The 26,526-nt window shown below is 55.8% G+C and overlaps 1 protein-coding gene across 1 annotated transcript; it reads left to right on the top strand.

Moving 5' to 3' along the window:
- Nucleotides 1-9,603: 9,603 nt before the first annotated feature.
- On the top strand, nucleotides 9,604-26,508 carry LOC137366702 (prohibitin-2-like; the record flags this gene model as incomplete). Its single annotated transcript, XM_068028373.1, has 4 exons — nucleotides 9,604-9,703; nucleotides 25,881-26,019; nucleotides 26,142-26,226; nucleotides 26,429-26,508. Coding segments are annotated over exons 2-4 (292 nt in total), but the record flags the coding sequence as incomplete, so codon positions are not given.
- Nucleotides 26,509-26,526: the final 18 nt, after the last annotated feature.

Here is a 26,526-nt window from a genome sequence, read left to right as displayed (position 1 = left end):
TAGAGACACGGGGGGGGGGGAGAAGAGAGAGACACGGGGGGGGGAAAGAGAGAGACACGGGGGGGGGGGAAAGAGAGAGACACGGGGGGGGGAGAAGAGAGAGACACGGGGGGGGGGGAAGAGAGAGAGACACGGGGGGGGGGGAGAGAGAGACACGGGGGGGGGGGGGAGAGAGAGACGGGGGGGGGGGGGAGAGAGAGACACGGGGGGGGGGGGAGAGAGAGACACGGGGGGGGGGGGAGAGAGAGACACGGGGGGGGGGGAGAGAGAGACACGGGGGGGGGGAGAGAGAGACACGGGGGGGGGGAGAGAGAGACACGGGGGGGGGGAGAGAGAGACACGGGGGGGGGGAGAGAGAGACACGGGGGGGAGAGAGAGACACGGGGGGGAGAGAGAGACACGGGGGGAGAGAGAGACACGGGGGGGAGAGAGAGACACGGGGGGAGAGAGAGACACGGGGGGGAGAGAGAGACACGGGGGGGAGAGAGAGACACGGGGGGGAGAGAGAGACACGGGGGGGAGAGAGAGACACGGGGGGGAGAGAGAGACACGGGGGGGAGAGAGAGACACGGGGGGGAGAGAGAGACACGGGGGGGAGAGAGAGACACGGGGGGGAGAGAGAAGACACGGGGGGGAGAGAGAGACACGGGGGGAGAGAGAGACACGGGGGGGAGAGAGAGACACGGGGGGGAGAGAGAGACACGGGGGGGAGAGAGAGACACGGGGGGGGGGGGGGGAAGAGAGAGACACGGGGGGGGGGGGAAGAGAGAGACACTGGGGGGGGTGAGGGGGGTGGAGAGAAGGGGGGGGTGGAGAGAAGGGGGGGGAAGAGAGGGGGAGGGGGGAGAGAAATGAGAAGGGGGCAGAGAGGAGAGAAGGGGAGAGTGAAATGGGGAGCGGCAGAGAGAAGAGGGGGAGAGTGAAATGGGGAGGGGGCAGAGAGGAGAGAGGGGGAGTGTGAAATGGGGAGGGCGCAGAGAGGAGAGAAAGGGAGAGTGAAATGGGGAGGGGGCAGAGAGGAGAGAGGGGGAGAGTGAAATGGGGAGGGGGCAGAGAGAAGAGGGGGAGAGTGAAATGGGGAGGGGGCAGAGAGGAGAGAAGGGGAGAGTGAAATGGGGAGGGGGCAGAGAGGAGAGAGGGGGAGAGTGAAATGGGGAGGGGGAGAGTGAAATGGGGAGGGGGCAGAGAGGAGAGAGGGGGAGAGTGAAATGGGGAGGGGGCAGAGAGGAGAGAGGGGGGAGAGTGAAATGGGGAGGGGGCAGAGAGGAGAGAGGGGGAGAGTGAAATGGGGAGGGGGCAGAGAGGAGAGAAGGGGAGAGTGAAATGGGGAGGAGGCAGAGAGGAGAGAGGGGGAGAGTGAAATGGGGAGGGCGCAGAGGAGAGAGGGGGAGAGTGAAATGGGGAGGGGGCAGAGAGGAGAGAGGGGGAGAGTGAAATGGTGAGGGGGCAGAGAGAAGAGGGGGAGAGTGAAATGGGGAGGGGGCAGAGAGAAGAGGGGGAGAAGAGGGTGAGAGTGAAATGGGGAGGGGGCAGAGAGGGGAGAGGGGGAGAGTGAAATGGGGAGGGGGAGAGTGAAATGGGGAGGGGGCAGAGAGGAGAGAAGGGGAGAGTGAAATGGGGAGGGGGCAGAGAGAAGAGGGGTAGAGAGGGGGAGAGTGAAATGGGGAGGGGGCAGAGAGGAGAGAGGGGGAGAGTGAAATGGGGAGGGGGCAGAGAGGAGAGAGGGGGAGAGTGAAATGGGGAGGGGGCAGAGAGGAGAGAAGGGGAGAGTGAAATGGGGAGGAGGCAGAGAGGAGAGAGGGGGAGAGTGAAATGGGGAGGGCGCAGAGGAGAGAGGGGGAGAGTGAAATGGGGAGGGGGCAGAGAGGAGAGAGGGGGAGAGTGAAATGGTGAGGGGGCAGAGAGAAGAGGGGGAGAGTGAAATGGGGAGGGGGCAGAGAGAAGAGGGGGAGAAGAGGGTGAGAGTGAAATGGGGAGGGGGCAGAGAGGGGAGAAGAGGGTGAGAGTGAAATGGGGAGGGGGCAGAGAGGGGAGAGGGGGAGAGTGAAATGGGGAGGGGGAGAGTGAAATGGGGAGGGGGCAGAGAGGGGAGAGGGGGAGAGTGAAATGGGGAGGGGGAGAGTGAAATGGGGAGGGGGAAAGTGAAATGGGGAGGGGGCAGAGAGGAGAGAGGGGGAAGAGTGAAATGGGGAGGGGGCAGAGAGGAGAGAGGGGGAAGAGTGAAATGGGGAGGGGGCAGAGAGAAGAGGGGGAGAGAGGGGGAGAGTGAAATGGGGAGGGGGAGAGTGAAATGGGGAGGGGGCAGAGAGGAAAGAGGGGGAAGAGTGAAATGGGGAGGGGGCAGAGAGGAGAGAGGGGGAGAGTGAAATGGGGAGGGGGCAGAGAGGAGAGAAGGGGAGAGTGAAATGGGGAGGGGGCAGAGAGAAGAGGGGGAGAGAGGGGGAGAGTGAAATGGGGAGGGGGCAGAGAGGAGAGAGGGGGAGAGTGAAATGGGGAGGGGGCAGAGAGGAGAGAGGGGGAGAGTGAAATGGGGAGGGGGCAGAGAGGAGAGAAGGGGAGAGTGAAATGGGGAGGGCGCAGAGAGGAAAGAAGGGGAGAGTGAAATGGGGAGGGGGCAGAGAGGAGAGAGGGGGAGAGTGAAATGGGGAGGGGGCAGAGAGGAGAGAGGGGGAGAGTGAAATGGGGAGGGGGCAGAGAGGAGAGAGGGGGAGAGTGAAATGGGGAGGGGGCAGAGAGGAGAGAGGGGGAGAGTGAAATGGGGAGGGGGCAGAGAGGAAAGGGGGAGAGTGAAATGGGGAGGGCGCAGAGGAGAGAGGGGGAGAGTGAAATGGGGAGGGGGCAGAGAGGAGAGAGGGGGAGAGTGAAATGGGGAGGGGGCAGAGAGGAAAGGGGGAGAGTGAAATGGGGAGGGGGCAGAGAGGAGAGAGGGGGAGAGTGAAATGGGGAGGGGGCAGAGAGGAGAGAGGGGGAGAGTGAAATGGGGAGGGGGCAGAGAGGAAAGGGGGACAGAGGGGTAGAGTGAAATGGGGCGGGGTGGGAACAGAGTGAGGAGGGGGTAGCACCAAACAAAATGGGGAGGCACCGTCTCACCTCAGACTCTCCCAGGCCCCCTGGCCATGGCAAGTCAGAAATCCCCTCCTGCTGAAGCCCCTTGTCACGGGTGAAATGTGTCGTCAGCTTTATCAGGGGGTTCGCTCCCCCGCACTCGGTCTCCACGAGCTCCCGCATCGCCATGGCGACAGCTGAGAGAGAGGGGATGAAACGGGAGAGAGGGGAATGTCAGACACCGTGGCATAAAAAGACCTTTTACACAGCAAGATGGAGCGGGGACAGTGGAGAGGGAGCTTTACTCTGTATCTAACCCCCGTACTGTACCTGTCCTGGGGAGTGTTTGATGGGGGACAGTGTAGAGGGAGCTTTACTCTGTATCTAACCCCCCCGTACTGTACCTGTCCTGGGGAGTGTTTGATGGGGGACAGTGTCGAGGGAGCTTTACTCTGTATCTAACCCCCCATACTGTACCTGTCCTGGGGAGTGTTTGATGGGGACAGTGTAGAGGGAGCTTTACTCTGTATCTAACCCCCCGTACTGTACCTGTCCTGGGGAGTGTTTGATGGGGACAGTGTAGAGGGAGCTTTACTCTGTATCTAACCCCCCGTACTGTACCTGTCCTGGGGAGTGTTTGATGGGGACAGTGTAGAGGGAGCTTTACTCTGTATCTAAACCCCCGTGCTGTACCTGTCCTGGGGAGTGTTTGATGGCGACAGTGTAGAGGGAGCTTTACTCTGTATCTAACCCCCCGTGCTGTACCTGCCCTGGGGAGTGTTTGATGGGGGACAGTGTAGAGGGAGCTTTACTCTGTATCTAAACCCCCGTGCTGTACCTGTCCTGGGGAGTGTTTGATGGCGACAGTGTAGAGGGAGCTTTACTCTGTATCTAACCCCCCGTGCTGTACCTGCCCTGGGGAGTGTTTGATGGGGGACAGTGTAGAGGGAGCTTTACTCTGTATCTAACCCCCCCCGTACTGTACCTGTCCTGGGGAGTGTTTGATGGCGACAGTGTAGAGGGAGCTTTACTCTGTATCTAACCCCCATACTGTACCTGTCCTGGGGAGTGTTTGATGGCGACAGTGTAGAGGGAGCTTTACTCTGTATCTAACCCCCCGTGCTGTACCTGCCCTGGGGAGTGTTTGATGGGGGACAGTGTAGAGGGAGCTTTACTCTGTATCTAACCCCCCCCGTACTGTACCTGTCCTGGGGAGTGTTTGATGGCGACAGTGTAGAGGGAGCTTTACTCTGTATCTAACCCCCATACTGTACCTGTCCTGGGGAGTGTTTGATGGGGGACAGTGTAGAGGGAACTTTACTCTGTATCTAACCCCCCGTGCTGTACCTGCCCTGGGGAGTGTTTGATGGGGGACAGTGTAGAGGCCATTCGACCCATCGAGCCCCGTGCCAGCTCCCCTGAGATACTCAGTCGGTCCCTCTCGCCCGCTCAATCCCCATAACCCTGCACGTTGATCTCCTCTTCGAGCCACCAATCGTCTCCCCACCCTTGTGGGCAGCCATTTCCTACTCGTTACCAGGGGCTGCCTAAAAAATGATACCCCCTGCATCTCTGGTGGGCTTACCCAAGGGAGATGGGAGGTGTGGGCTGCGATTGGCGGGGCTGTCCTGGGGAGGCAGGCTGTGATTGGCGGGGCTGCCCTGGGGAGGCAGGCTGCGATTGGCGGGGCTGCCCTGGGGAGGCGGGCTGCGATTGGCGGGGCTGCCCTGGGGAGGCGGGATGTGATTGGCGGGGCTGCCCTGGGGAGGCGGGATGTGATTGGCGGGGCTGCTATGGAGCCAGGCTGCGATTGGCGGGGCTGCCCTGGGGAGGCGGGCTGCGATTGGCGGGGCTGCCCTGGGGAGGCAGGCTGCGATTGGCGGGGCTGCCCTGGGGAGGCAGGCTGCGATTGGCGGGGCTGCCCTGGGGAGGCAGGCTGCGATTGGCGGGGCTGCTATGGAGCCAGGCTGCGATTGGCGGGGCTGCCCTGGGGAGGCGGGCTGCGATTGGCGGGGCTGCCCTGGGGAGGCGGGCTGCGATTGGCGGGGCTGCCCTGGGGAGGCGGGCTGCGATTGGCGGGGCTGCTATGGAGCCAGGCTGCGATTGGCGGGGCTGCCCTGGGGAGGCAGGCTGCGATTGGCGGGGCTGCCCTGGGGAGGCGGGATGTGATTGGTGGGGATGCCACGAGGGAACGGGCTGTGATTGGTGGGATTGCCCTGGAGGCCGGCTGTGATTGGTGGGATGGCCCTGGAGGCCGGCTGTGATTGGTGGGATGGCCCTGGAGGCCGGCTGTGATTGGTGGGATGGCCCTGGAGGCCGGCTGTGATTGGTGGGATGGCCCTGGAGGCCGGCTGTGATTGGTGGGATGGCCCTGGAGGCCGGCTGTGATTGGTGGGATGGCCCTGGAGGCCGGCTGTGATTGGTGAATGCCCTCACCACCTCCTGTGACCTCCCACCAGAGTTTCCCCACAGGGAAGGCCCTGGCTGGGGGTAAATTGAAGCCCAGGCCTCGATTAGAGACCACCCCCCTCCTCCAAGCGCCATCCCCCAGGACCCTTCCTGCTGCCCCCGCCCCCCGGAAGCAAGAAAGCCGCAGCCTTGAGGCCCATGAACCGTTAAAAAAAATCCTCCCCATGAACATTACCTGACCCTCGCCGCCACTCCGCCACCTCCGGCCTCCTTTACCCGATCCCCGGGGCTCCTCCGCGGCCTCCAACTCCGTTGCGACCCCCGCCTACCGACCCTCCAACCAATGGCAGCGCCCCATTTGTGACCGACGGCCGGCCGGACCAATGGGAGCGCGATTCACCTGAGCGACAGCCACCTCCTCCAATGGCGGCGGCCTGACCCCGGACCCCTCCACCAATCGGACTCCCCGTTCCCGAAGGTCCCGCCAACCCCTCACGTGCTGACTACGGATCGACAGGCCGGTTCACCAATGGGGCGGCGGGCCGCCGCCATGCTCTCCACCAATCGGAGAGCGGCCGCTCACTCGGGCCCGCCCATCGTCACTGCGCAGACGCTCTGCGGGCGGCAGGCCGGCCGGACACTACGCCTTTACGTCACCTCGCTTTGATGGACAGCTATGGTGTCCAATCAGCGGGTTCCAAAGCCCAGATAGGGCAAAAGATGTCCATCACATACCAAAACTAGGGGATCATAAATATAAGATAATAACTCGTAAATCCAAGAGGGAATTCAGGAGAAATTTCTTTAATCACAGAGTAGTGAGAATGTGGAACTTGCTGCCACAGGCGGTGCGTTGAGGCGTACATTAAACATTTCATTGACATAGCGACTGTCTCATCCACAAACATTACACCCAATGAAGCACCTCCGACAGTGCGGCACTCCATCAGTAATGACCCTCCGACAGTGCGGCGCTCCCTCGGTACTAACCCTCCGACAGCGCGGCACTCCATCAGTACTGACCCTCCGACAGCGCGGCGCTCCCTCGGTACTGACCCTCCGACAGCGCGGCACTCCCTCAGATGTTGATGTGGTGAGATGGCGAGGGGATGGGAGGAGGCTCGAGTGGCTTCTCCCTGTGCTGTAAAATGTATAAAGTTGACTATAGTTCCATGCAGCGCTTAAATCGGTCGGCCACCGCCTCCTGGAATGTGTCTTTGCAAAGCAGGTGTGGAAAGAGATGCAGTGGTTTTTGTCGAGGTTCATCCCAAGCAGCTCTGTAACACAGGAGTCTGTGCTCTACGGGCTGTTCCCAGGGACGCACACCGAGACAAACATCAACTGCTGCTGGAGGACTATCAATTCGGTGAAAGACGCCCTCTAGTCTGCCCGAAACCTGCTGGTCTTCCAGCGCAAAGAGTTGTCCACCACCGAATGTTGCAGACTGGCACATTCCAAGGTCCAGGACTACGTGCTGAGGGACGCACTAAAGCTTGGGGCAGCCGCAGCAAAGGCTCAATGGGGAAAGACCACAGTGTAAGGTCCCCCCCACCAAGCTGGACTGAGGGGCTGGATCCATGGAAAACCCCTCGAACTGTATCGGGAAAATTTTGTGTGCTGTAAATGTAAAAATGTATATGGCACGACAATGAAATGGAAGGGTTGTGAGGCAACTCATGATTGTATAGAAGGAAACTGATCACCTTTGCACTGTTTGTATTTTTTGACTTGATGCTGTTTTAAACTATTTGGGAATGTAATTTTTACAGATTTTTATGAATAAAGTATATTTTGGGAAAAAAAAATGCAGCGCTTAAATCTATCAGGGTTTGATTGCGAGGGGTCCTGAGTACCGGTAAGTTACAGAAATGCACAGACTTGGGGGTCTACAGAGAACACAGTTTGATGAAACTGTTGAGGACAGGGCGTCTGAGCATGGCAGTGAGATTAAAAGAATGCTCTCATCATCCCTGCTTTTGGTACCTGCAGGCTTGGCCGTCCCCTCGCTCCCTCCCTCTATAACCTCCTCCATTCCCCCTACAACCCTCCCTACCTCTGTAACCTCCTCCAGCTCCACAACCCTCCCTCCCTTTGTAACCTCCTCCAGCCCCCCTACAACCCTCCCTACCTCTGTAACCTCCTCCATTCCCACTACAACCCTCCCTCTCTCTGTAACCTCCTCCATTCCCCCTACAACCCTCCCTACCTCTGTAACCTCCTCCAGCTCCACAACCCTCCCTCCCTTTGTAACCTCCTCCAGCCCCCCTACAACCCTCCCTACCTCTGTAACCTCCTCCATTCCCACTACAACCCTCCCTCTCTCTGTAACCTCCTCCATTCCCCCGACAACCCTCCCTATCTCTGTAACCTCCTCCAGCTCCACAACCCTCCCTACCTCTGTAACCTCCTCCATTCCCACTACAACCCTCCCTCTCTCTGTAACCTCCTCCATTCCCCCTACAACCCTCCTGATCTCTGTAACCTCCTCCATTCCCCCTACAACCCTCCTGATCGCTGTAACCTCCTCCATTCCCCCTACAACCCTCCCTATCTCTGTAACCTCCTCCATCTCCCTACAACCCTCCCTCCCTCTGTAACCTCCTCCATCTCCCTACAACCCTCCCTATCTCTGTAACTTCCTCCAGCCCCCTCCAACCCTCCCTATCTCTGTAACCTCCTCCAGCCCCCGACAACCCTCCCTATCTCTGTAACTTCCTCCAGCCCCTAGAACCCTCCCTATCTCTGTAACCTCCTCCAGTCCCCTACAACCCTCCCTATCTCTGTAACCTCCTCCAGCCCCCTACAACCCTCCCTATCTCTGTAACTTCCTCCAGCCCCTAGAACCCTCCCTATCTCTGTAACCTCCTCCAGCCCCTTACAACCCTCCCTATCTCTGTAACTTCCTCCAGTCTCCTACAACCCTCCCTCCCTCTGTAACCTCCTCCATCTCCCTACAACGCTCCCTATCTCCTGTATCCTCCACCAGCCCCCTATGGCCCTCCGAGACCGCTGCACTCCTCCACTCCTGGCCTCTCGAGCATCCCCCCCAATTCCCATCGCGCCGCCATTCGTGGCCGTGCCTTCAGCTCCCTGGTGACCCTGAGCTCTGGATTTCCCTCCCTGAACATCTCCGTCTCTCTCTCCCTTTAAGACACTCCTGAAAACCCACCTCCTTGTCCGAGCTGTCACCCGTCTGTCCCTAACCTCTCCCTACGTGGCTCGGTGTTAAACTTCGGTCTGATTTGCCCTCCTGTGAAGTCCCCTCCCCCGCCCACCCAGGTCTGGGACAACGTTCGATGTTAAAGTCGCTATATAAATGCAGTCGGTTGTTGTGGCAGCAGTGACACTGAGCGGTACGGTGTCGCACAAAAAAGAGGGGCTGGATGGACGCGGCCCGTGCCCTGGGGCTCGGCCGCGCGGTGCCTCGCGCAGTCGAACAGCCGCCTCATGGCAGGGGAGAAATGGGCTGCCGGCCGCCGTGCCCCCTCGGCTGGGGGCGGGGAATGACACCGGACGACAACGCCGCCCCGCCGGCTGCCCCTGCCGGCCTGGGGCTATTCGTTCGGGAGGGGCTGCAGCTTCCTCACAGGCAAGTCGGGGTGGGGGTCGGGGTGGGGGTCGGGGTCGGGGTCAGGGTGGGGGTCGGGGTCGGGGTGGGGGTCGGGGTGGGGGTGGGGGTCGGGGTGGGCGTGGGGGTGGGGGTCGGGGTCGGGGTGGGGGTCGGGGTGGGGGTGGGGGTCGGGGTGGGGGTCGGGGTGGGGGTGCGGGTGGGGAGGCTTGGAGAGGGGGTGTGGCCAGTGGGAAAGGTGCGTGGTCGGTGGTGAGAGGGCGTGGCCAGTGGGTAGGGGCGTGGTCTGTTTGGAGGGGCGGGGACAGTGGTGAGAGGGCGTGGCCAGTGGGTAGGGGCGTGGTCTGTTTGGAGGGGCGGGGACAGTGGTGAGAGGGCGTGGCCAGTGGGTGGGGGCGTGGTCTGTTTGGAGGGGCGGGGACAGTGGTGAGAGGGCGTGGTCAGTGGGTGGGGGCGTGGTCTGTTTGGAGGGGCGGGGACAGTGGTGACAGACGTCAGCAGTCACCCGCCTCTCCCCGTCCGACGGCACCCCGCCCCCCACCCCCGTTTGCGGCTTGTCTGCGTCCCGGAAATGACCTCACGGACGGCAGTGGCAGTGCCTCCATTTTCCGTACGTCATCAGAGAGCGACAGAAACGTGATCGACACTTCCGGTGCCCTCTGTCCATGTGAAACGGGAGAGGTGAGGTGAGAAATTACTGAGTAAATGTTAATCTGGGCAATATACTGGTAACTAGTATAATAACTAGGAATCGGCCATAAACCAGTGCAGTAACTAGGAACCGGCCATAAACCAGTGCAATAACTAGGAACTGGCTATAAACCAGTGCAATAACTAGGAACCGGCCATAAACCAGTGCAATAACTAGGAACTGGCTATAAACCAATGCAATAACTAGGAACCGGCCATAAACCAATGCAATAACTAGGAACCGGCCATAAACCAGTGCAATAACTAGGAACTGGCTATAAACCAGTGCAATAACTAGGAACCGGCCATAAACCAGTGCAATAACTAGGAACTGGCTATAAACCAATGCAATAACTAGGAACCGGCCATAAACCAGTGCAATAACTAGGAACTGGCTATAAACCAGTGCAATAACTAGGAACCGGCCATAAACCAGTGCAATAACTAGGAACTGGCTATAAACCAATGCAATAACTAGGAACCGGCCATAAACCAGTGCAGTAACTAGGAACCGGCCATAAACCAATGCAATAACTAGGAACCGGCCATAAACCAATGCAATAACTAGGAACTGGCTATAAACCAGTGCAATAACTAGGAACCGGCCATAAACCAGTGCAATAACTAGGAACTGGCTATAAACCAATGCAATAACTAGGAACCGGCCATAAACCAGTGCAGTAACTAGGAACCGGCCATAAACCAATGCAATAACTAGGAACCGGCCATAAACCAATGCAATAACTAGGAACCGGCCATAAACCAGTGCAATAACTAGAAACCGGCCATAAACCAGTGCAATAACTAGGAACCGGCCATAAACCAGTGCAATAACTAGGAACTGGCTATAAACCAGTGCAGTAACTAGGAACCGGCCATAAACCAATGCAATAACTAGGAACCGGCCATAAACCAGTGCAATAACTAGAAACCGGCCATAAACCAGTGCAATAACTAGGAACTGGCTATAAACCAGTGCAATAACTAGGAACTGGCTATAAACCAGTGCAGTAACTAGGAACCGGCCATAAACCAGTGCAATAACTAGGAACTGGCTATAAACCAGTGCAGTAACTAGGAACCGGCCATAAACCAATGCAATAACTAGGAACCGGCCATAAACCAGTGCAATAACTAGAAACCGGCCATAAACCAGTGCAGTAACTAGGAATCGGCCATAAACCAGTGCAATAACTAGGAACCGGCCATAAACCAGTGCAATAACTAGGAACCGGCTATAAACCAGTGCAATAACTAGGAACCGGCCATAAACCAGTGCAATAACTAGGAACCGGCTATAAACCAGTGCAATAACTAGGAACCGGCCATAAACCAGTGCAATAACTAGGAACCGGCCATAAACCAGTGCAATAACTAGGAACCGGCCATAAACCAGTGCAATAACTAGGAACCGGCTATAAACCAGTGCAATAACTAGGAACCGGCTATAAACCAGTGCAATAACTAGGAATCGGTCATAAACCAGTGCAATAACTAGGAACCGGCCATAAACCAGTGCAATAACTAGGAACCGGCTATAAACCAGTGCAATAACTAGGAACCGGCCATAAACCAGTGCAATAACTAGGAACCGGCCATAAACCAGTGCAATAACTAGGAACCGGCTATAAACCAGTGCAATAACTAGGAATCGGTCATAAACCAGTGCAATAACTAGGAACTGGCCATAAACCAGTGCAATAACTAGGAATCGGTCATAAACCAGTGCAGTAATTAGGAACCGGCTATAAACCAGTGCAGTAACTAGGAACCGGCCATAAACCAGTGCAATAACTAGGAATCTGCCATAAACCAGTGCAATAACTAGGAATCGGTCATAAACCAGTGCAGTAACTAGGAACCGGCCATAAACCAGTGCAATAACTAGGAACCGGCTATAAACCAGTGCAATAACTAGGAATCGGTCATAAACCAGTGCAATAACTAGGAACTGGCCATAAACCAGTGCAGTAACTAGGAATCGGTCATAAACCAGTGCAATAACTAGGAACCGGTCATAAACCAGTGCAATAACTAGGAATCGGCCATAAACCAGTGCAGTAACTAGGAACCGGCTATAAACCAGTGCAATAACTAGGAACCGGCCATAAACCAGTGCAATAACTAGGAACCGGCCATAAACCAGTGCAATAACTAGGAACCGGCTATAAACCAGTGCAATAACTAGGAATCGGTCATAAACCAGTGCAATAACTAGGAACTGGCCATAAACCAGTGCAATAACTAGGAATCGGTCATAAACCAGTGCAGTAATTAGGAACCGGCTATAAACCAGTGCAGTAACTAGGAACCGGCCATAAACCAGTGCAATAACTAGGAATCTGCCATAAACCAGTGCAATAACTAGGAATCGGTCATAAACCAGTGCAGTAACTAGGAACCGGCCATAAACCAGTGCAATAACTAGGAACCGGCCACAAACCAGTGCAATAACTAGGAATCGGCCACAAACCAGTGCAGTAACTAGGAATCGGTCATAAACCAGTGCAATAACTAGGAACTGGCCATAAACCAGTGCAGTAACTAGGAATCGGTCATAAACCAGTGCAATAACTAGGAACCGGTCATAAACCAGTGCAATAACTAGGAATCGGCCACAAACCAGTGCAGTAACTAGGAATCGGTCATAAACCAGTGCAATAACTAGGAACTGGCCATAAACCAGTGCAGTAACTAGGAATCGGTCATAAACCAGTGCAATAACTGGGAATCGGCCATAAACCAGTGCAATAACTAGGAACCGGCCATAAACCAGTGCAGTAACTAGGAATCGGTCATAAACCAGTGCAATAACTAGGAACCGGCTATAAACCAGTGCAATAACTAGGAATCGGTCATGAACCAGTGCAGTAACTAGGAACCGGCCACAAACCAGTGCAATAACTAGGAACCGGCCACAAACCAGTGCAATAACTAGGAACCGGCCACAAACCAGTGCAATAACTAGGAACCGGCCACAAACCAGTGCAATAACTAGGAATCGGTCATAAACCAGTGCAGTAACTAGGAACCGGCCACAAACCAGTGCAATAACTAGGAACCGGCCACAAACCAGTGCAATAACTAGGAATCGGTCATAAACCAGTGCAATAACTAGGAACCGGCCATAAACCAGTGCAATAACTAGGAATCGGCCATGAACCAGTGCAATAACTAGGAACCGGCTATAAACCAGTGCAATAACTAGGAATCGGTCATAAACCAGTGCAGTAACTAGGAACCGGCTATAAACCAGTGCAATAACTAGGAATCGGTCATAAACCAGTGCAATAACTAGGAACCGGCTATAAACCAGTGCAATAACTAGGAATCGGTCATGAACCAGTGCAGTAACTAGGAACCGGCCACAAACCAGTGCAATAACTAGGAACCGGCCACAAACCAGTGCAATAACTAGGAACCGGCCACAAACCAGTGCAATAACTAGGAACCGGTCATAAACCAGTGCAATAACTAGGAATCGGTCATAAACCAGTGCAATAACTAGGAACCGGCCACAAACCAGTGCAATAACTAGGAATCGGTCATAAACCAGTGCAGTAACTAGGAACCGGCCACAAACCAGTGCAATAACTAGGAACCGGCCACAAACCAGTGCAATAACTAGGAATCGGTCATAAACCAGTGCAATAACTAGGAACCGGCCATAAACCAGTGCAATAACTAGGAATCGGCCATGAACCAGTGCAATAACTAGGAACCGGCTATAAACCAGTGCAATAACTAGGAATCGGCCATGAACCAGTGCAATAACTAGGAACCGGCCATAAACCAGTGCAATAACTAGGAATCGGCCATGAACCAGTGCAATAACTAGGAACCGGCTATAAACCAGTGCAGTAACTAGGAATCGGTCATAAACCAGTGCAATAACTAGGAACCGGCTATAAACCAGTGCAATAACTAGGAATCGGTCATAAACCAGTGCAATAACTAGGAACCGGCCATAAACCAGTGCAGTAACTAGGAACCGGCCACAAACCAGTGCAATAACTAGGAACCGGCCACAAACCAGTGCAATAACTAGGAACCGGCCACAAACCAGTGCAGTAACTAGGAACCGGCCATAAACCAGTGCAATAACTAGGAACCGGCCATAAACCAGTGCAGTAACTAGGAACCGGCCACAAACCAGTGCAATAACTAGGAACCGGCCATAAACCAGTGCAATAACTAGGAACCGGCCATAAACCAGTGCAATAACTAGGAATCTGCCATAAACCAGTGCAATAACTAGGAACCGGTGTTGAGTTGGAGTAAAATGTAGCACCTCGGGTTGAGCCAGGGTGATGAAGCAGTGTTAAGCCAGGGCAGGATCCAATAACTAGGGTTATGCTGGGGTGAGAAGCAGTGTTAAACCAGGGCAATAGCCAGTAACTAGGGTTAGGCCGATCTAACATCAGGAACATCGGACTTGGGAGTAGGCCATTCGGCCCCTTGAGCCTGCTGCACCATTCGATTAGATCTTGGCCGATCTGGTTGTGGTCTCAACTCCACTTTCCTGTCTGGCCCCCGCCATAACCCTTGACTCCCTTGTCGATCACAAAATCTATCTAATAATGATCCAGCCTCCACTGCTCTCTGGGGAAGAGAATTCCACAGACTGACGACCCTCAGAAAAAAAAATTTCTCCTCGTCTCTGTCTTAAAAGGGCGACCCCCTCATTCATAAACTGTGCCCCCTAATTCTAGTCTCTCTCACAAGCCGAGGTTAGAGCAGATGAATGCATGGTTGAGGAGATGGTGCAGGAGGGAGGGCTTTAGTTTCCCGGTTCACTGGGCCTGTTTCTGGCAAAGATGGGATCTGGATAAGGTGGACCGGTTGCACCTGAACCGGAACGGGACCTACATCATTGCTGGGAGGTTTGCTAGTGCTGTTGGGCGGGGGTTTAAACTAATTTGGCAGGGGGATGGGATACAGAGGTGAGGTGAGAGTGACTGCCCTTGACATCAAGGCAGCATTTGACCGAGTATGGCATCGAGGAGCCCTAGCAAAACTGAGGTCAATGGGAATCAGGAGGAAAACCCTCCGCTGGCTGGAGTCATACCTAGCGCAAAGGAAGATGCAGTTGTTGGAGGTGAATCATCTGAGCTCCAGGACATCACTGCAGGAGTTCCTCAGGGTAGTGTCCTCGGCCCAACCATCTTCAGCTGCTTCATCAATGACCTTCCTTCAATCGTAAGGTCAGAAGTGGGGATGTTCGCTGATGATCGCACAATGTTCAGCACCATTCGCGACTCCTCAGAGACTGAAGCAGTCTGTGTAGAAATGCAGCAAGACCTGGACAATATCCAGGCTTGGGCTGATAAGTGGCAAGTAACATTCTCACCAGACAAGTGCCAGGCAATGACCATCTCCAACAAGAGAGAATCTAACCATCTCCCCTTGACATTCAACGGCACTACCATCGCTGAATCCCCCCACTATCAACATCCTAGGGGCTACCATTGAGCAGAAACTGAACTGGAGTAGCCATATAAATACCGTGGCTACAAGAGCAGGTCAGAGGCTGGGAATCCTGAGGCGAGTAACTCACCTCCTGACTCCCCAAAGCCTGTCCACCACTGACAAGGCGCAAGTCAGGAGTGTGATGGAATACACTTAAGCTTGACACCATCCAGGACAAAGCAGCCTGCTTGATTGGCACCCCATCCACAAACATTCACTCCCTCCACCACCGACGCACAGTGGCAGCAGTGTGTACCATCTACAAGATGCACTGCAGCAACGCACCAAGGCTCCTTCGACAGCACCTTCCAAACCCGCGACCTCGACCAACTAGAAGGACAAGGGCAGCCGATGCAATGGGAACACCACCACCTGCAAGTTCCCCTCCAAGCCACACACCATCCTGACTTGGAACTGTATCGGCCGTTCGTTCACCGTCACTGGGCCAAAATCCTGGAACTCCCTTCCTGACAGCACTGTGGGTGTGCCTACCCCACATGGACTGCAGCGGTTCAAGAAGGCAGCTCCCCACCACCTTCTCAAGGGGCAATTAGGGATGGGCAATAAATGCTGGCCTAGCCAGTGACGCCCACATCCCACGAATGAATTTTTTAAAAAAAAGCACTGTAGGGGGGTGATGTACAATCAAATAAGCATGAGAAGTTTAGTCAATCTGGCAGGCAGAGTAAGGCTTAAGCAAACAATGCAAGACTAGATTGTATATATTTTAATGCAGGGAGTCTTACTAGTAAGGCAGGTGAATTGAGGGCGTTGATTAACACGTGGATTATGATATTACTGCTATCGCAGAGACATGGTTGAGGGAAGGGCAGGACTGGCAGCTCAATATCCCAGGATATTGCATCTTCAGATGTGATAGGGGAAGGGGGTAGAAGAGGAAGTGGCACTGCACTGTTGATTAAAGAGACAATTACTGCAGTAAGGAGGGATGATATCTTAGAAGGCTCCTCAAATTAGGCCTTATGGGTAGAACCTAAAATCAAAAAGGGGGCAATCACTTGGCTGGGAGTGTACCACAGGCCTGCAAACAGTCAGGGAGAGATAGAGGAGCAGATATATTGGCAAATCTCAGAGGTGTGAAAATAATCGGGGATTTCAACTTCCCCAATATTAACTGGGATAGTCTTGGCGCAAAAGGCTGAAAGGGGGGCGGAATTCTTAAAGTACATACAGGAGAGCTTTTTGAGCCAGTATGGATAAAGTCCGACAAGAGAAGGGGCAGTACTGGACCTAATACTAGGGAATGAAGCCAGACAAGTGGTAGAAGTGTTAGTGGGGGAGCATTTCGGGGATAGTGACCATAACTCGAAGGTTTAAGGTAGTTATGGAAAAGGACAAAGACGGTCCGGAATTAAAGGTACTGAATTGGGGGACGGCCGATTTCAATTTGATGAAACAGGATCTGGCCAAAGTGGACTGGGAGCAGCTACTTGTAGGAAAGTCTACATCAGACCAGTGGGAGTCGTTCAAAGAGGAAATTGTGAGAGTTCAGTGCCAACATGTTCCCGTAAATGTGAGGGGTAGGGCCAACAAGTCCAGGGAACCCTGGATGTTTTGGGATATAGAGGATTGGATAAGGGGAAAAAAAGGAGGCTTGTGGCAGATTCAGAGCACTGAAAACAGCGGAAGCCCAAGAGGAGTATAGAAAGTGTAGGGGACTACCTGAAAAAGTAATTAGGAGAGTGAAGAGGGGACATGAAAAGACACTAGCAGACAAGATAAAGGAAAATCCCAAGGCGTTTTATAAGTATATTAAGGGCAAGAGGATAACCAGGGAAAGAGTAGGGACCAAAGTGGCAATCGGTGTGTGGAGCCGAAGGGCACAGTTAAGGTTTTAAAATGATTTCTTTTCATCTGTGTTCACTATGGAGAAGGACGATGTAGGTGTAGAGATCAGGGAGGGGGATTGTGATATACTTGAACATATTAGCATTGAAAGGGAGGAGGTTTTAGCGGGCTTTAAAGTGAATAAATCCCCAGGCCCAGATGAGATGTATCCCAGACTGTTATGTGAGGCAAGGGGAAAGATTGCAGGGGCTCTGACACAAATTTTCAAATCCTCTCTGGCTGCAAAAGAGGTACCAGAGGACTGGAGGACAGCGAATGTGGTACCATTATTCAAGAAGGGTAGCAAGGATAAACCAGGTGATTACAGGCTAGTGAGTCTAACATCAGTGGTTGGGAAAATATTGGAAAGACTTCTGAGACAGGATTAATCTCCACTTGGAGAGGCAGGGATTAATCAGGGATAGTCAGTGTGGCTTTGTCAGGGGGAGATCGTGTCTAACTAACTTTATTGAATTTTTCGAGGAGGTGACTAGATGTGTAGATGAGGGTAAAGCAGTTGATGTAGTCTACATGGACGTCAGTAAGGCTTTTGATAAGCCCCGCATGGGAGATTGGTTAAGAAGGTAAGAGCCCATGGGATCCAGGGCAATTTGGCAAATTGGATCCAAAATTGGCTTAGTGGCAGGAGGCAGAGGGTGATGGTCGAGGGTTGTTTTTGCGAGTGGAAGCCTGTGACCAGTGGTGTACCGCAGGGATCGGTGCTGGGACCCTTGCTGTTTGTAGTGTACATTAATGATTTAGACGTGAATGTAGGAGGTATGATCAGTAAGTTCGCAGATGACACGAAAATTGGTGGCGTCGTAAATAGTGAGGAGGAAAGCCTTAGATTACAGGACAATATAGATGGGCTGGGAAGATGGGCAAAGCAGTGGCAAACGGAATTTAATCCTGAGAAGTGTGAGGTGATGTCTTTCGGGAGGACTGACAAGGCAAGGGAATATACAATGGATGGTAGGACCCTAGGAAGTACAGAGGGTCAGAGGGACCTTGGTGTACTTGTCCATAGATCACTGAAGGCAGCAGCACAGGTAGATAATGTGGTTAGGAAGGCACACAGGCTATTTGCCTTTATTAGCCGAGGCATAGAATATAAGAGCAGGGAGGTTATGATGGAGCTGTATAAAACACTAGTTAGGCCACAGCTGGAGTACTGTGTACAGTTCTGATCACCACACTATAGGAAGGATGTGATTGCACTGGAGAGGGTGCAGAGGAGATTCACCAGGATGTTGCCTGGGCTGGAGCATTTCAGCTATGAAGAGAGACTGGATAGGCTGGGGTTGTTTTCCTTAGAGCTGAGGAGGGACCTGATTGAGGTAAACAAAATTATGAGGGCCATAGATCGGGTAAATAGGAAGAAACTTTTTCCCTTAGCGGAGGGGTCAATAACCAGGGGGCATAGATTCAAGGGACGGGGCAGGAGGTTTAGAGGGGATTTGAGGAAAAATATTTTCACCCAGAGGGTAGCTGGAATCTGGAACACACTGCCTGAAGGGGTGGGAGAGGCAGGAACCCTCACAACATTTAAGAAGTATTTAGATGAGCACTTGAAACGCCGTAGCATACAAGGCTGCGGGCCAAGTGCTGGAAAATGGGATTAGATTGGAAGGGTGCTTGATGGTCGGCGCAGGTGCATTGGGCCGAAGGGCCTGTTTCTGTGCTGTATAACTCTATGACTCTAAGAAAGTGTGAAAGTAGGCTAATCAGTAACCGGAGTTAAATCAGGGTACTATCCAGTAACCAGACCAATAAGCAGTAGCTAGTATGAAAGAGTTAATACCTCATTAAACAAGGGTTTTAACAAGAAACTAGTGTTAGACAGAATTACACTCGGTGTGAATGACCGAGCATTATCCCAGCTTAATGACCAATACCCAGTGTTAAAACACGGCAACAAAACATGCAACTGGCCTTAAACCACGGTAAAAATCAGTAACCAACATTCAACCCGGGAGATCATTAGTAACTGACAATCTAGCCGAGGGAATGAGAAGTAAACGTAAATTACCAGAAACTCTGGTAACTAGTGAAGTGTTTGATGGAGGACAGTGTAGAGGGAGGTTTACTCTGTATCTAACCCCCGTTTTTTTTTATATGTCGAGGGGGCCTTCATTCCTCAGGCCCCCTTTATATACACACTTATATTTTTAAAATAACTTTATTAAAACCAGATAAATAAACAAAAAAACTCAAATTAAAATGCCATTCTCGGCGTCGACGATGCACTCCAGTCCCTGCGGTGCCCACCGGTCGCGGAAGGCCTCAAGCGTACCGGCGGACACCGCATGCTCCTTTTCCAGGGACACCCGGGCGCGAACGTAACCGCGGAAGAGGGGCAGGCAATCGGGGAGGACGGACCCCCCCGACGGCCCGCAACCTGGACCTGTGAATTGCCACCTTGGCCAGGCCCAGGAGCAGACCGACGAGGAGATCCTCCTCCCGGCCCAAGCCCCTCCGCACCGGGTGCCCAAAGATCAGGAGCGTGGGACTGAAGTGCAGCCAGAATTTGAGGAGCAGCCCCTTCAGATACTCAAATAGGGGCTGCAACCTCGCACACTCCGTATAAACGTGGAACACGGACTCGTCCAGGCCGCAGAAAGTACAGCTGGCCTGGGAGTCCGTGAACCTACTTAAAAGCCTATTGCACGGGACAGCTCTGTGCAGCACCCTCCACCCCAGGTCCCCGATGTAAAGGGGGAAGACTCCCGCGTAGAGAGACCTCCATCGGGGTTTCCCCTCACCGCCAGATGGCAACGCGGACCGCCAGGGCGTGTCCGGCCGGCTGACGAGGGCGAGGAAGTGGAGAGTGTGCAGGAGCAGCCCGTACAGGAAACCCCTCCGCGCCGATTGGAATGGCACGGAGGGCATTTCCGAGAGGCGGCTCGGGTTGTGCGGGACCGGCTCCCGAGGAGGGTTTCGGGGCCTGGGTCCGATGAGCAGTTCCGGCCGAGCGGGGGTCAGCTCGGCCGGGATCGCTCCGCACTCCCGAGCCCCCTCGCCACCCGCAGTGAGGGGCGTCCCGGGGGTTTCGGCTACTCCTCCGCCCGCCGGACCGTCCCCGGAGACGGCCGCCCGGACAGCCGAGGCGCTCTCCTCCGCCGGCGGGGGAGCGCCCTGACTGGAGGCGACCATGTTCCAGACTCGGAAAAGATCCCGGTAAAAGACAGGCAACTCCCTCAGAGAGGCGCGGCTAACGGACTCCACCGGGAGCTGCGTGTCGTCTTGAAGGCAGTGACACTGGCGGAAAAAATACGTCGCCAGCGCACACTATCTGGGAGGACGCTCGACGTACAGGTATCTCTGCAGGGTCCGAAGGCGGAGAGTCGCAGCCTGGGTGCGGACGCACACCAGCGACTGACCGCCCTCCTCGATCGGGAGACTCAGGACCGCGGCAGAGACCCAGTGTTTCCTCTTGCCCCAGAAGAAATCGCCGAGTTTCTTCTGGATCTTGGTGGCAAATACAGGGGGCGGGGCCAAAGTGACCAACCGGTACCACAGCATGGAGGCCACCAGTTGGTTTATGACCAACGCTCGGCCCCTGTAGGAAAGCACTCGGAGCAGTCCTGTCCAGCGCCCCAGCCGAGCGGTGACTTTCGCCTCCAACTCCTGCCAGTTTGCCGGCCAGGCTTCCTCAGCGGGGCTAAGGTGGACTCCCAGATAGAGGAGGTGCGTGGTGCTCCACGCAAAAGGTGTCATCTCCTCCGGCAGGGAGTCCACCCGCCACTGACCAACCAGGAGTCCGGAACATTTCTCCCAATTGATCCTCGCGGAGGACGCGGCAGAAAAGGTCTGCTGGCAGTCGCGCATCCTCCGCAAGTCAACGGGATCTGTGATTGCGAGGAGCACGTCGTCGGCGTAAGCCGAGAGGACGACCCGCATGGCCGGCTCGCGCAGAGCCAATCCCGTCAACCTCCTGCGAAGCAGGCACAGGAAGGGCTCCACGCAGATGGTATACAATTGGCCGGACATGGGGCACCCCTGACGCACTCATCTCCCAAAGCGAAGGGGCGCCGTCAAGGACCCGTTAACTTTGACTAGACACTCTGCGGCAGCGTATAAAAGTCGGACCCGGGCCACGAAATGCGGCCCAAGTCCGAAAGCGCGCAGAGTCCCGAAAAGGTAATCGTGATCCACCCTGTCGAACGCCTTCTCCTGATCGAGGGAGAGAAAGGCGACCGACTGACCAGTCCTCTGGGAAAGATGGATCAGGTCCCGGACCAGGTGGATGTTGTCCTGGATGGACCGGCCCGGGACCGTGTAGGACTGGTCGGGGTGGATCATGTGGGCCAGCACGGAGCCCAGGCGGGTAGACATAGCCCGGGCAAAGATCTTATAATCCGTGCTGAGGAGGGAGACCGGACGCCAGTTTTTAAGCAGGCGGAGATCGCCCCTCTTCGGCAGCAGGACGATGACCGCCCTGCGCCACGAGAGGGGCATCTCACCGATCGCCAGGCTTTCCCCCAAGACCCGCGCGTAATCGTCCCCCAGGACGTCCCAGAACGCCCTGAGGAACTCCACGGTCAACCCATCCAGCCCTGGGGATTTGCCCCTCGAGAGCTGGTGGAGGGCGCCAGTCAGCTCCGCCAACGTGAGCGGAGCCTCCAATCCTTCGGTGCCCTCCGGGCTGACCTGCGGCAGGTCCTCCCACAAAACTCTGCGCGCATCCTCGCTGGACGGATCCGGAGAGAACAACGCACTGTAATACGTCCGGACCAGGAGGCCCATTCCCTCCGGATCCGTGATGGAGGATCCGTCGTCGGCCAGCAGCTCAACGAGCTGCTTACGGACCCCCCGCCATTTTTCCAGCGAGTAGAAGAAGGGTGAGGCACGGTCCAAATCTTCCAGGATCTGGATCCGCGACCTCACGTACGCGCCTCGGGACCCTTTGAGCTGCAGGTTCCTCAGCGCGCCCTTCTTCTCTTTGTACGCCTGCCACAGGGCCGGGTCCGCGACGGCATGACCGAGGCGGGATTCCAAGTCGAGCACCTCCCTCTCAAGGCGCCCGATCTCGGCTTCCCGCCTCTTGGTCGACCCCTTCGCGTACTCCTGACAGAAGACGCGGATGTGAGTCTTGCCCACATCCCACCATAGCCTCAAGGAGGGGAAGCCCCCCCGCTTCCTTCTCCAGTCGGCCCAGAATCGACAGAACGAGTCCCGAAATCGCACGTCCTCCAGCAGCCGGTTGTTAAAGTGCCAGTACGCGGACCCCGCCCGCGTGCGGAGTGGAGTGAACTCCGCCCACACCAAGCGGTGGTCCGAGCACTGCACCAGCCGCATGGAGGCCGCCGAGACGCGGGAGGCGTACGCCTGCGAAATGTAGAGGCGGTCGATTCGGGACCCTCCTCCTCCAGACCTCCACGTGAAGGCGCTGGAGTCGGGATGGAGATTCCGCCAGACGTCCACCAAGTTAAGGGAGCTGATCAGTCCCCTCAACTTCTCCACCGACGATTGGCCGCGCTGGGGACCGGAGCGATCCCCCACCTCGAGGGTGCAGTTAAAATCCCCCCCGAGGATGATGCACTCGCCGCTATCGATGGAGCTCAAGAGAGCGGACACTTCTTCAAAGAAGCGCGCTTGCAACGCGCCAGGTCTGGGCGCGTACACGTTCACAAAGTGGAGCGGCACACTACCCAAGCGAACGGCGAGGTGGAGCAAGCGGCCCGGCATTAGCTCCTTGACCCCCAAGATCTCCGGCTGAAAAGTCGTGGCCAACAAGATAGCCACCCCACTAGAAATAGGGGTGAGGTGACTCATGTAGACCCCACCCTGCCACTCCAGGAGCCAGGTGGCTTCGTCTCCCAGAACGGTGTGGGTTTCCTGCAGAAAGCTCACCGCGTATCTCCCTTCCCTAAGGACTGAGAGATTGTGAAATCTGCGGTGAGCCCCTCTGCTGCCGTTGATGTTGAGGCTGGCTATGGTTATCTTCATGTCAAAGGTACTTAAAACCCGTCACCAACAGCTCACTGTGAGGGGGGAGTGGAAGTGCACCTGGCTTTCCACTCCCCCAGCAACCCATTGAGGAACACATTAAAATGGCCCCTCTCAACCAGTTTCACGCCCGCGCGCTTGCCCGTTGTCTTCAGGGCAGCACGGACGGACTGGATGATCAGCGCCAGATTCGACCAGCGGTCGAGGGCCAGCTGAACTTTATTGCGGCAGCCCCTGCAAACCGCGAGGAAATCCCAGAGTTCCGCCGTGGGGATGAGAGGAGATTCGGTGGGAGGCACGAGGGACTCCACCACCTCACTGGCGATGGAATCAAGATCATCCTCCGTGCCCCGCACCGAATCCCCATCCTCCTCCGGGTCGTCACCACCAGCGGCCGACACATCCACCACACACTGTGGGGCGGACGTCCCGGCCGCGCCAGCTGGTCCTGCCTCTGTCGCGATCCCACCCCCAGGATCGATGGCGGAGGAGTCCTCTCTGGGTTCTATTGTGAAACTGGAGTCTGTAGGCACCAGCGGTTCAGGACCCCCCTCCACCTCCGTCCCCAGGCCAATGAGTGGTCCAGGGGAGACAGAAGTTCCGGACTCCGGGAAACCAGCCGGAGCCGAGACTGGAGGCGGCGAGAGGAGGCCATCTCCCGCTCCGCCAGCACCCACAGGCCCAGCAGATGGGGCAGCATTCTCAGTTATAACTGGGTCGGGTGTCTCCTGGTTGGTGGTGGACTCCGGCTGGGAGGCCCGACCCTCTGGGGCCTCGCCCTCCCCTTTATTCAGGGCACCCGACCCAGTAGCAGTGGCAGAATGGGCGGCGTCCCCAGGCTCCCCCACCACAAGCAGGGCCCCACTTACTCCTTCAGGAGGGGCCTCAAGTACCGGGGCCCTCCCCTCCATCCTGAGGAATAGAGTGCTCCTGCCCGGACTTTGCAGCCTTGGTGGTGGCGGTAGGGGAAACCTGGGGACCCGAAACAGGAGACAGCTCCCCTCCAAAAGATGGGCCCTGCGCCTCAGGGCCCCTTGTTACCTCTGTGGAGGGGTGCCTTCTCCTCTTTTTCCCAGTTGTGTGCGGAGGCTCAGAGGCCTCCACCTCCACACTCTCCTTTTTTTATTCACCCTGGGCTTGAGCCCAGCCCTGGGGCAAGTTGACTTCCCGAGATTGGGCCTTGGGCTGAGCTCAGGCTCGGGTAGTGTCACGGTGTCCAGGGGACACGCCTCTCGATGTTTATTTCTCCTCCGCGCCTTCCTTCCACTTGGACGGTCACCCCCCTCCCTGCCGGAGGCCGTGAAAACCACAGCCTCCGGTACCGACTGAATGGTATCTGGTGGTGGTGTAGGGGGGGTGGGAGGAGGTGCAGCGTCGCCACCCTGGGCCGCCGAGTTGGAGTTGGCAGCCGGGAGGTTGGGGCAGTTCTTACGAACATGCCCCACTCCCTTACAGACATGGCACCGCACCCCGTCCGAGGTCCAGAAGACGCGGTAGGCCGTCCCCTGGAACTCTGTATTGAAGTGGCCCTCTGTCACCTCCTCCCGCGCCAGCTGCATGAATAACTGGCGGCGGAAGGAGTACACGTGTCGGAGGCTGTTCTCCCGAAGACCGAGCGGGACTGGGGTGAGCCCCGTCTTTACCTCCCCCAGATGGTGCAGGTGGGGAAGGAGGAGCTCACCAGGAACGAAGGGCGGGACATTGGATAGAATGAGCCTTTGCGCAGTGGCCTCCAGGGGGTCCACTGGCAGAAAGGTCCCGCCCACGGTGAGCCCCTTGCTCAGAGCCAGGGACACCGCCCGCTCGGTCCTCAGGAACAACACTGCCTTCCCATACATTTTAGAGGCTGCAACAATGGCCGAAGGGCCGACAACCTCGGCCATTGCTTTCACACATGCCTCGATAGTCATGTTCGGGTGGACGTAGCTCTTGACCCCGTGCTTCGATGTTAAAAAAGCAAACGGTGACGGGGCACCAGGTGCAGCTGCAGCAGCATATGAACGGGAAGGCCCCGCCACCGGCGAAGAGGGGCTTGCCATGGGGTCGCAGAGCTACGCCCACCCCCAAGAAACAAAGCACACGACAGTTTACTTTAACACAAACAATATGAATGGGGGAGGTGGGGATGGGAGTAGAGGAGGATAGGGTTGAAAAGGAGAGGAGAGGATAGGTGGCCGAGTGATGGAAGAGAGAGAACAGCTGCGAGGATGGTACAGTTCACTTGGTGGTTGGAGCACCTTCCTGCAGAGTCTACAATTCAATCTTCCAGTTAGGGGAGGGTTCTTCGCCCGGGTCGGCTAGAGCCGCCGCGTTCTCTCCCTTTTCTGTTGTTGTATAAAGCTAGTCTTCAGCCGGGCAGCCCCACCCCTGGATCTTCCGGTGCCTCCTCCCTCCCCCGACAGTCCAAACAACCAACAGTTCTCTGGCGCTCCAACACCCACCTCTCCAAAATGACTTGCAGGTCTTAATCCTTGAAAAAGTGCAACAGTTCCTCAGTAAATGCAGCTGTCTCCACTCTATAGTCACCTCTTTGCAGTTTTTCCTCTCTCCTCTCTCCACTCTGCAGTTGCTGCAGCACAGGTACAGCTGCTCCCCCTGATTGCTGGCAGGAAGTGCTCCAAATTGACCAGCCAATCCCCGTGCTGTACCTGTCCTGGGAGTGTTTGATGGGGGACAGTGTAGAGGGAGCTTTACTCTGTACCTAACCCCCGTGCTGTACCTGTCCTGGGGAGTGTTTGATGGGGGACAGTGTAGAGGGAGCTTTACTCTGTATCTAACCCCCCGTACTGTCCCTGTCCTGGGGAGTGTTTGATGGGGGACAGTGTAGAGGGAGCTTTACTCTGTACCTAACCCCGTGTGTGTGTGTATGACTGATGTACAATATTCGTTCCTCTCTGTTCAGGGAGCTAACAGCATGGCACAGAATCTGCGCGACTTTGCCAGCCGAATGCCCGCTGGCGGCCGGGGTGCTGGCACGGCCCTCAAGCTGGTGCTGGGAGCCGGAGCCCTGATGTACGGTGTGAAGGAGTCCATCTACACGGGTGAGTTGGCACTGCCAGGGGGACTCGCTGGATCCGGGAGGCGCGGTGGTTGCTGTCTCGCGGGTTCCCAATGCGGACTGACCCCGGACTGTCTCTTTTTTTTTTCCCTTTTCCCTCTGCAGTGGAAGGCGGGCAGCGAGCAATAATCTTCAGCCGTCTGGGGGGCATCCAGCCGAACACCATCCTGGCCGAAGGGCTGCACGTCAGGTACCGTCAGCAGGGGGGGTGCTGAGGGAGTGTGGAGTTTCGGGGCAGGGACGGTGGGGTGGGAGCAGTCAGTTTGGGGTGAACGGGAGGGGGGATTTAAACCCAGCGAGTGTGAGAAGGGAGAGGCCCTGGGACTCGCTGGTGGGATTCTGCTGAATTCTGTCTCTCTCTCTCACTCCACTCTCTCTCTCTTTCTCTCCAGGTTTCCCTGGTTCCAGTATCCCATCATTTATGACATTCGAGCCAAACCCAGGAAGATCAGCTCCCTGACCGGGAGCAAAGGTAGGACAAGGGGCACTA

Source organism: Heterodontus francisci, unplaced genomic scaffold, assembly GCF_036365525.1.
Source record: "Heterodontus francisci isolate sHetFra1 unplaced genomic scaffold, sHetFra1.hap1 HAP1_SCAFFOLD_2288, whole genome shotgun sequence".
Classification (NCBI taxonomy): domain Eukaryota; kingdom Metazoa; phylum Chordata; class Chondrichthyes; order Heterodontiformes; family Heterodontidae; genus Heterodontus; species Heterodontus francisci.
This window is presented reverse-complemented; position numbering and strand designations above follow the sequence as displayed.